Below are 10,793 nucleotides of genomic sequence, written 5' to 3'. Positions count from 1 at the left end.
CATAACGCACCCGGCTATCTTCCGTGGGGAAAAGTTGTCCTTGTTCTCGCATATAACTGTCCACTTGATGCAAGAAACAAGGCAAAGTCTCGAGAGATCCGTCGTACGTAGTCCTCAATTTGAGTTGCTTCCAAGGGCCGGGCGCAGGTTGGCCCGGTTGCACGGGTGGTCCGGGCGGAGGAACAACAGGAGCTCCAGGAGGCAAGGGTGGAGCAGGCACATTAGCGGGTGGTTGGGGTGGCTGTACGGGTACCCCCTGACCCGGTATCGGAACGGGCTGTCTCTGAGCTATCAGGGTTTGTTGTAATTGCCTGTTCTCCTGAAGCATACGTTCCATTAGTTCCTGGAGTTGATCAACACGGTCGGAAAGCTCCCGATTCTGGGCTCGTAAGAGATGAACCTCCTCACTTGGGCCACCAGTAAGATGAGGTTTACTGGTCCGGAAGCTTGAGGCCCAATGAGAGCTATCCCCATATAGATCCTCGTCTTCAGACTCTCCTGAGTCTCGACGTCGGTCAGCCAAACGGCGCGCGCGTTGGGTCGCGCGCGACGGGACAAACGCCGGGGAAAAAGACAGACCTGATAGCCCTTGTACATTGTCCTTGGGGCGCGTGTCTACGTTCACCCGATCCTTAATCCTTGCTGCAGCCGCCCTGGCTGCTTCCGCAGCTTCTCTCTCTCTTGCGACCTTAGCCGCTTCGGCGGCTTGCTGATCCGCAAGAACTTTGGCGTTCTCAAGTCTTAGGGCAGCCTCTGCCGTAATGCGCGGCAAAAGTTCTGTCTCCAGGAGTGAGAGTATGGGGTCGGGTTCCCCGCCCAGCAGAGGTTGTACTCGAACCGCCAGTGCGGGTGCCTCGGCTCCAAAAGTCGAGGTCAAAACTTGAGCCAAGGTGGCTACCGGGGTGTCCTTTGTACATTCCACAAGGAGAAGAGCGGTGCTAATAGCGACTCGCTTGGCCTCAGCCTGACAACTGGCTGCATCCGGGACCAGGGAAAAACCCTCCGGCGGGGCTCCCGCCATGGTGGAAAGAGTTTCTCGAGAAATAAGATTATCCAAAAGTCCAGTTAATATTTGTAAATCCTCAGTTGCCAACCGGGCATCGTCCAGTAATTGATCCAAGTCTTGAAGATCTAAACGAGTATCAGTATCCTCCGACGTCAACATCCAGAGAGTCCCTTTAAGAGATTGCCACTGTTCCTGTACCAGTCCCCTCAAGCGGCAAACCTCTAGGGTAGTCCTGGAGAGTTCAGCGACTATGTCCTGTAACAGGGTGGGATCCTTCCGAGAGGAATCCAGGATAATAGGTCACTCGGAGAGCTTCTCAGCTCCCATCCAAGCGGCAGGCGAACCCTCCTGGGCTCCAGCCTGACTAGTAGTACAATAAAGAAGGAGCGATAGCTGCCATAATGTAAGCTCCTGACCCTTCGAACCAGAAATCACCACAGAGTCGTACAGAATCCAATCAGATGGCTTTTACTGGTCAAAAAGGCAATACAGTGCATACAGGGAACTATGGCAGCTATGGGAGTCTCACTAAGCGAACGATAATATAAGGCAGTAAATGGCGGGAGATTATACACCATCAGCATACACAAACAGAGTCCACTTTCCCAGGAGCAGTGTTCCCAGGCCTTGGTATGTGTGGTCGGCCTTGAGGCTAGATAGTACAGTACTAACACAGAAACAATACTGAAACCGAGATAGCAGCCTGACAGTTGTAAGATTTTGAGTGTCACTATACTCACGTGAAAAATTAATGTGATGGTCCGACAGTTGCTGCATTCTTTGACGTTTCCTTTTTTTGGAACTGGAATGTAAATTGGCCATTTCCAGAGTGTAGGCCATTATTTTGTTTTCCATATTTGTTGTCATATTCTTTACAAGATTTTGATGCACTCCATTTCTGTGGCTTGGAATAGCTCTATTGACTTCCCATCTGCTACTGGTGTTTTGTTTCTCCCAAGCGCTCTCAGTGCGGCTTTCACTTAACTTTCTAAAACTGCAGGCTTTTCTTCCGAAGATTCTTCTTGGAAGATATCTGTCATCCTTTCATTTCTTCTGTATACTTCTTCATTGTATTATTCCCACTTTTTCTTTATTTTGTCCTCTTCAGTTAATGTATTTTCATGTTGATTTTTTAGCTTTAGATTTCCCTTTGATTTCTTGGATCTTGTGGAGCAGATCTCTTGTTCTTCCTTTTAGGTTTTTCTTTTCTTTTTCATTACACTGGTTATTATAATAGTTTCCTTTGTCTCTACGTGTGTGTCGCTGGAACAGTGCATTCAGACTTTTGATTCTTTTTCTGTCTCCTTTTACTTTTGCTTCTCTTCTATTTTTAGCAATGTTAAAAGTTTTCTCTGTCATCCATCAAGGCTTTTCATTTCTTTTGAGCTATAGGAATAATGTTGGTGCATTCTTCCTTGGTAATATCTCTTGTTGCAACCCATAGTTCTTGGGGTTCTCATTCACTTGAACTGAGTAATGCAAATCTGTTCTTTACCTGGCCTTTAAACTCTTCAGGAGTGTTGCTGAGCTTGTATTTTGGCATTATGAATGTTTTGGTATTTTTCTTCAGGTTTATTCTAATTTTTGAAATGAATAATTCATGGTCTGTACCACAGTTGGCTCCTGGTCTTACTCTAGCAGAGAGAAAAGAGCTTCTTCATCTTCTGCTTACAATTATGTCATCTATTTCTATATTGGCCATCCGGTGATGTCCATATATACAATGTTCGCTCTCCTGCTTCATTTCATGCTCCTAGCCCAAATCTGCCAACGATATTTGATTCTGCTTTGTTTCCTACTTTGGCATTCCAGTCACCTGTGATTATCAGCACATCTTATTCAGGTGTGAGATCAGTTTCTTCCTGGACACTTGCATAAAAGCTTTCCGTCTCTTCCTCATCAGCATGTGTATTTGGGGCATTAAGTTGAATAATGGTGATGTTGCTGGGCTTTCCCTGAAGTCTAATTGATATTATTCAGTCAGACGTTGCATTACGGCCCCTTACTGCCTGTGCTACATCTCGGCTCACTGTTAAAGCAACTCCGTTTGGTCTGCTTTTTGTCATTCCACGAGTAAAACACTTTGTAATTTTCTGACTGAAAATGTCCTAATTCAGATTCCTTTAGTTCACTCACTCTCAAGATTCAAATGTTGAAACGTTCGATTTCTCGTTTTATGATTTCAAGTTTACCTTGATTCATGCTTCTCACCTCCCATGCTTTGAACAACTTTGGACTTTGCTTTTGCACCATTCATGTCAACAACTGAATGTCCTTTCGGCTTTAGTCCAGTTGCGTCGTTAGGAATGCTACTTGGACTTGTCGTCCACTCTTCCCCCCGAAGCTGACTGAGAGCCCTCGGACCTGGGGGTACCATCTTCCAGCACTATACCTTTTTTCATTTTGGATTGTTTAATTTCATAGGGTTTTCAAGGTGATGGACAGTCAGAAGTGGTTTACGATTGCCGATGCTAAGTACAACGGAACTATGACTTCTTGCGATTTGGATGTAATGCCTCTGTTGATGCACCCCAAGATCGCATTAGCCTCTTTTGCCGCTGCATCGCCTGTCTCAACCTGGTTGAATTGCATCTTGTTCACATCTGCCCACTTTCCCAGTGTGTTCAGATCTTGCTGAATTCCATCTCTATCTTCCGGGGTGTTCGCTGCTCCTCCCAATTTGGTGTCATCTGCAGATTTAATGAGTAGTCCCTCCACACCTTCATCCAGATCATTTATAGAAATAATGCAAAGTACCAGACCTAGAACAGAGCTGTGTTGCACCCCACTGTGTGTGTTTTTCCAGGGTGTTCAGATTTCCTTCTGCTGTGGTCAGGAGCAGCTGCCAGGCCTCAGAATGGGGCAAACCTCCTCAGTCCAGACAAACGCCTCAGACCTTCCAGCCATCTTCCTCTTCGTGCATCCAGCAACTGCCCCCTTTACCCCCCTAGTCCTCTCCCTGTAAATCCAGCATGTACACTCCTGTCAGCCCTTGGCCCAATCGAACCAAAAACCACATCAGAGACAGTCAGGTCCAAAGAAGATGGTTTTACTGATCAAACAGGTTTAACAGAGCATAAAGGAAGGGTGACAGCAATGAAGCTTGCTGTCTAGCACTTGGTAATATAAAAGCAAGGAAAATTGCAAGAGATTACAGAACACAAACAGAGCTGCTATTCCCAGAGCTTCAAACGGACTTTGGTATGCATAACTGTCCTTGAGTCTTGTCAGTGGTCAGGTCAGTGAAAGAAACGAAACCAAAACAAATCAACTGAGATACAGGCCTGACATCCTGCCCTCCTTAAGGCCCCCTCCCATCTTGCAAGGGGGATGGCTTGTCCGGGTAGGCGGTGTGAAAGGCGTTAACTAAGTGGGGGGCGGAAACATCTCGTGCACGCACCCACTTGTCATAGGCAGGGGGGAAGTGCTTCCAGCGAACTAGGTATTGCAGGGATCCATGGTGTAAACGTGAATCCAGGATCTTGGATACTTCGAAATGTTCTTCCCCTCCCACCATCACGGGTTGCTCGGGAGGCGGATCCGGGTGCCATTCCGAGGAGGCGATATGAGGCTTAAGAAGACTGACATGGAAGACGGGGTGGATACGCCTCAAGGTTTTGGGGAGAGTCAGTGACAGGGTTAATGATTCGGGCGATAGGATATGGGCCAATGTATTTGGCACTGAGTTTGTGGCAAGGGCGAGTGGAGCGCAGATTTCTGGTGGAAAGATACACTAAGTCCCCAACTTGAAAGTCCTTACTGGGGGAGCGATGCTTATCAGCTTGCGCTTTATATTTGCGCTTGGCCCGGTCCAGGTTGCTAACCAGCCAGGGCCATGTAGTACGGAGGGCATGTGCCCATGAGGCGACATCAGGATCCCCCTCCCCCTCGGACCCTTCCATAGGGGCAATAGGACTGAAGTCCTGACCATACACAGCATAGAAAGGGCTGAAGCCAGTAGATTGATGTACAGCATTATTGTAAGCATATTCTGCGAAAGGCAACAGTTCTACCCAGTCATCTTGGTGGTAATTGACATAACAACGCAAATAGCATTCCAATACAGCATTGACACGTTCAGTTTGCCCATCCGTTTGGGGATGGTAAGCACTAGACAATCCTTGCTCCACCCCCACTAACTTGAGAAAAGCTTTCCAAAATTTAGCAACAAAACTACTCCCGCGGTCGCAGATTATCTTGCGCGGAAACGAATGCAGCCGGAAGACATATGACACAAAGAGGCGGGCCAACTTCGGGGCGGAGGGGATCCCCGCACACGGAACTATATGTACTTGTTTGGAAAACAAGTCAGTAATAACCCACAGTACAGTTTTACTCCCGCTAAGTGGGAGATCCGTCATGAAATCCATGGCAATTACTTCCCAGGGTTTGCTGGGAATTTCCAGCGGTTGCAGTAGTCCTGGGGGCTTGCCTTGCGACCGCTTGGCTGTGGCACAAATAGGGCAACTGCGAACGAAGGAGTCTACATCAGAACGCATTCCCCCCCACCAAAACTGTCTGCGCAACAAGTGAAGGGTTTTTAAGAACCCAAAGTGTCCTACGGTTTTAGCTCCATGGGCCAAGTGCAGGACTTCTCTTCGAAGCATCTTAGGCACGTACAATTTCGAATCCTTGTACCAACAACCACCTTGCTCAATTACACCTTGGGGCAGGGTTTGAGCAGTGCGTTCGGCCAAGCACTGAGCCCAAAGGGAGTCCAGGAAGGAATCGGAGACGATAACCCCCCCCCCTTTCGCGGGAGCAGAAGGACCAGGAACTGGTGGTGTGGGGGGGGGAGAGACCAATTGCTGCGGGGTGCTGGAGATAGATGGCGCAAGGGGGGCTGGCGAGGTGGCCGGTTGGGTCGGGTTAACTGGTTTGTCGGCCACTGTGCGGTTTTCATGCTGGGGTTGAGTTTGGGACCGGGTCTGCACGGCCAGCATGGGCAGGGCCCCCCTTTGCGCCGGCGTGAATAAAGAGTCTGTCGGCCGATCAAGTTTCACTGGGTATTGAGGACACCTGGATAGGGCATCAGCAAGTACGTTCTGTTTCCCAGGCACATGTTTAAGAACAAAACGAAATTGAGCAAAGAAGTCCGCCCAACGCTGTTGTTTTGCGGACAATTAATGATCCCCGTGAGGGCAGCTAGATTTTTGTGATCGGTCCAAACTTCAATGGGGACCCTGGATCCCTCCAGGAATTGCCTCCACAGAGTAAGAGCATGGTGGACGGCTGATGCCTCCTTTTCCCAAATGGGCCAGTTCAATTGGGAATGCACAAACTTTTTTGAAAAGTAGGCACAGGGGTGAAGGAGACCATCTGGACCTCTCTGGAGAAGGCCCCCCCCCATGGCTACATCGGACGTATTGACCTGTACAATGAACATTTGGTTCGGATCTGGGTGCTGTAGCACGGGTTCAGAAGTGAAAAACCGTTTGAGGGCTACAAAGGCGGCTTGGCATTGATCCGTCCACAGTATTTTGGCAGAGGGTAACGTAGCGGAAACCCCTTTACCCTTCGTCTTTAGGAGGTCAGTGATTGGCAGCGCCACTTGAGCAAAGTTAGGAATGAATCCGCAGAAAAATTAGCAAAACCCAGAAATTGCTGTACTTGTTTGCGGGTGGAGGGTGAAGTCCAGTCAAGTACCGATTGGACTTTAGCGGGGTCCATGCTAAGGCCACGATGAGAAATTATGTACCCCAAGAAAGTCATTTTCTCTTGGTGAAATTCGCATTTAGCCAGCTTTGCATAGAGCTGGTGGTTACGCAGACGTTGCAAAACTTCTCGGACCAGAGTAACATGTTCCTCCATGGTTTTTGAATAAATAAGAATGTCATCCAAATAAACTACCACGCAGCGGTACAATAAATCATGGAGGATTTCGTTGATGAGTTGCATGAAGACCCCCGGGGCCCCTTTTAACCCGAACGGCATCACAAGAAATTCATACATTCCAAAACAACTAGAGAAGGCAGTGAGGGGTTCATCCCCCTCGCGGATACGGACGCGATAATAAGCTTCCACTAAGTCCAACTTGGAGAATACGCGTCCCTCCTGCAATTGCCCCAAAATATCCGAAATCAGCGGTATGGGGTAGGCGTTGGCTTGGGTAACTGCGTTAAGCTTTCAGAAGTCAACGCATAAACGCAGGTCACCCTCCTTTTTCCGGACAAAGAACGCAGGGGCTGAGTTGGGAGCGTTCGATTGCCGAATGAGCCCTCGAGCAAGATTTTTATCCAAAAAGTCACGTCATACAGCGCGTTCGGAAACGCTCATGGGGTAAATCTTGCTCTTAGTCAGTGTGCAGTCTTTTACCACCTCAATTGCACAGTCTGTGGTACGGTGGGGGGGCAAGGCATCGCATTCTTTAATGTCAAAGACATCTGCAAAGTCTCGGTATGCTTCGGGTAAAGGCGGTGGCGATGAGGCACCGGAGGTCAACGCCGGAGCGGGTGGAGGCACCACCGCGAGTTCCTGTCGGTGCTGTGCACACCTGGGATTGGCGAAGGTGATAGTATCAGTTTCCCAGTCTATATAGGGACTATGACCTTTCAGCCAATTAATCCCTGAGACAACTTCAAATCGGATGGGAGCTATGATAAAGTCTATTTGTTCCCAATGAGAACCAATACCTATCGCTACTCCCCTTGTGCGATGATCAACTGGACCCCCCTTAAAATGGCTCCCATCCATTTGGGCAAATTGGACGGGAGCTGGTAAAGCCTCGGACTTGACTTTGAGTGCTGCAAAGGTGGCCTCACTAATTAAAGTGCGACCGCAGCTAGAGTCAATAAGTGCCTTGACAGGCAGTTAGGGTCCCCCTTTGTAGTGCTGCAACACTGCGTCCACATAAACAGTGGTTTCCACTTCACTCACCTTAACGGGAGCTTTAGGTTTCGCAGGAGATTTTGCAGGAGTCGGTGGCGACGCTCCACTCACCACAGACCGAATCCGTTTTTTGACAGGTCAAGAGGGGTTTCCAGGTTCAAAGCTGGAGAATTCCATTGATTGTCCTCTTCAGAAGAAGGAGAGTTGTCCCCCATTGGGGCACTTGTAATCCGGGACCCTGCGGGGTCACTTGATGCAGACAGGTTAGCTGATTCCTCAACGTGAAGTGCAGAGGGTGTGGGTCTTCCCGGCGCTGTGCTGCGGGTGGCCGCGGTGCCTCTGCGTTGAGGTCTCCCTCGAGCTTGGGGCGGCATGCTGGAGCGAGAAGTCTCCGGGCGTTGGGGACAAGTTGCTGCAAAGTGGCCCAGTTCACCGCAAACGAGGCAAGCTCCCCTCTGGAACCTTGTTTCACGATCCTGAGGCAGTCGTGTGGGTTTACGCAGGCTGGGGAGCGGTGCTTTGGACTGGGGCTTCTGGGCGCTCTTATCCCTGTTTCGCTGCCGGACCAGGGAAATGAAACTCCGGCGGCTTTCCACCTCCTCAGCCAGTAAAATCTAATTCTCTAAGGTGTCGGGATCACCCCGCATATACGACCAGTTCAGAATGTCGGGGTGTAAAGCTTCCCTGAAATAATGAATTAGGGTGGCCTCAGGCCAGTCCACGATTCTACTGGCTAGTCTCTGGAATTCATCTGCAAACTCTCGGACTGGAGAAGATCCCTGTCTGATTTGTAGAAGTTCTGCTTTGGCTCATTCCCCCATAAAGGGATCCTCAAACCGCCTCCGCATGGCAGACATAAAATTGTTGAGGGAGCAGATAGAACGGGACCGAGTGTCAAATTGGAGGACCATCCAGTCGGCTGCTTTCCCCGTCAATAAAGAAGCTACAAAACGAACCCGGCTATCCTCTGTGGGAAAAAATTGTCCCTGTTCTTGCATGTAACTGTCCACTTGATGTAGGAAACAGGGTAGAGTCTCGAGTGAGCCATCATAGGTCGTTTTCAGCCGAGGTTGCTTCCATGGGCCGGGTATGGGTTGTCCCGGTTGTACGGGTGCCCCGGGAGCCGGTACAACTGGCGCTCCGGGGACCAGGGGTTGAGCCGGTAGATTAGCGGGTGGTTGAGCTGGCACAACCGGCTGGCCTGGCAGGTGAACCGGTGCTGCGGGCCCAGGAAGAATGGGCTGCGCCGGAGTCGTCAGCGCCCGCTGCAATTGCTCGTTTTCTTTAAATAAGCGTTCCATTTGATCCTGGAGACGGTCTACACGATCGTGTAACTCCCGGTTTTGAGCTCGCAATAGGTGCACCTCTTCCTCAGGTCCACCTGTACGATGTGCTCTGCTGGCCCGAAAACCCGTGGCCCATTGGGAGCTGTCTCCATACAAGTCCTCCTCGTCAGAATCGTCGGAACCCCGAAGCTGTTCTGCGAGGCGGCGCGCGCGTTGGACGGTGCGAGACGGAGCAAAAACCGGGGAAAATGTTGGCCCCCACAAAGGGCCGCTTCGCCCGGAGTCTTTGGGGCACACGCCTGTCCGTGCCCGTTCCACAGCCAACTGCTGCTCCTTTTCCCGTACGACTTGAGCTTTAGCCTCTGCCTCAGCCGCTGCAGCTGCGTCTCTGTCCGCGAGAGCTTGGGCGGCCTCGAGTTTCAGGGCGACGCGGCACCATGGATAGGGTTGAGGAGTCTCATGAGCAATAAGCTTATCCAACAAATCAGTCAGTATTTGTAAATCCTCAGCCGCCAGTCGGGCATCATCCACCAACCGATCGAAGGCTTGGAGGTCTAGACAGGTATTGGCATCCTCAGCGGTGGACATCCAGGGAACTCTCGCTATAGGTCGCCACTGGGTCTGAACCAGTCCGTTTAAGCGACTAACTTCAACGCTAGTCCTAAGCAGGTCAGCTACCACGTCCCGTACGAAGTCGGGGTCGTCAGACGATGTTCCCAAGGGAAGGGACCACGACTGGTCTTCCAGGGCTCCAGCAGGAACCCGCTACCCAGGGATCAGATCCGCCGGGCCCAGGGTGAACCACACGGGGCTCCAGCCACGGTTGACTCACTCGGAGAGCACTCTCCTAGCTCCCATCCGAGTGGCAGGCGAACCCTCCTGGGATCCAGCCTGACTGCTGAAAAAATTGATGATTGATTGCTGTCACAATGTCAGCCCTTGGCCCAATAGAACCAAAAACCACATCAGAGACAGTCAGGTCCAAAGAAGATGGTTTTACTGATCAAACAGGTTTAACAGAGCATAAAGGAAGGGTGACAGCAATGAAGCTTGCTGTCTAGCACTTGGTAATATAAAAGCAAGGAAAATTGCAAGAGATTACAGAACACAAACAGAGCTGCTATTCCCAGAGCTTCAAACGGACTTTGGTATGCATAACTGTCCTTGAGTCTTGTCAGTGGTCAGGTCAGTGAAAGAAACGAAACCAAAACAAATCAACTGAGATACAGGCCTGACAACTCCCTTGCTCTTCCTGCCTTTCCTCGGCCTGGGAGGTTCTTTATCGTCGCGGCAACTCCAGGAGAGGATGGCTGCTCTACAGCTTCCCCTCGCTGTGTTGCTAGGGCCGCGTCCCCTGCAAGCCCTGCCTCTCTCGAGGGTCGACTCTTGGCCCCAAGGGACCTTCTTTTCACAGTCTGAAAAGAGCCTCAGGCCTTGCTAGGGGTACCCAGTTCTCCTCCCCACCCAGAGGCCCCTAGGCTGACTGCCTCCTCCCCGCCTTGGCCATTCAGTGAGTGCGGGGGTGGGGGGTTAGGAAAACCCAGGGAGGCTGTGAGGACTGACGTTGGGCACTGGATGTGACTGACCCAAAGTCATCCACTAAGCTTCCATGGCAGAGTGGGGATTTGAACCTGGGTCTCCCAGATCCTAGTCTGAAACTGTGACCACTCCAC

The 10,793-nt window shown here is 50.5% G+C and overlaps 1 protein-coding gene across 1 annotated transcript in view; it reads left to right on the top strand.

Annotated features, from left to right (window-relative positions):
• Positions 1–7,404: 7,404 nt before the first annotated feature.
• The window catches only part of LOC130478875 (zinc finger protein 665-like), a gene marked incomplete at its 3' end in the record, with an annotated part of 30,629 nt that continues 27,240 nt past the window's right edge, over positions 7,405–10,793 (top strand). Inside the window, exons 1-2 of the mRNA XM_056851118.1 lie at positions 7,405–7,486; positions 9,210–9,461. Coding sequence (XP_056707096.1) covers positions 7,405–7,486; positions 9,210–9,461 — 334 coding nt within the window. The remainder of the gene's footprint in view (positions 7,487–9,209; positions 9,462–10,793) is intronic.

This window comes from Euleptes europaea, chromosome 6, assembly GCF_029931775.1.
Source record: "Euleptes europaea isolate rEulEur1 chromosome 6, rEulEur1.hap1, whole genome shotgun sequence".
In the NCBI taxonomy this organism is placed as follows: domain Eukaryota; kingdom Metazoa; phylum Chordata; class Lepidosauria; order Squamata; family Sphaerodactylidae; genus Euleptes; species Euleptes europaea.
This window is presented reverse-complemented; position numbering and strand designations above follow the sequence as displayed.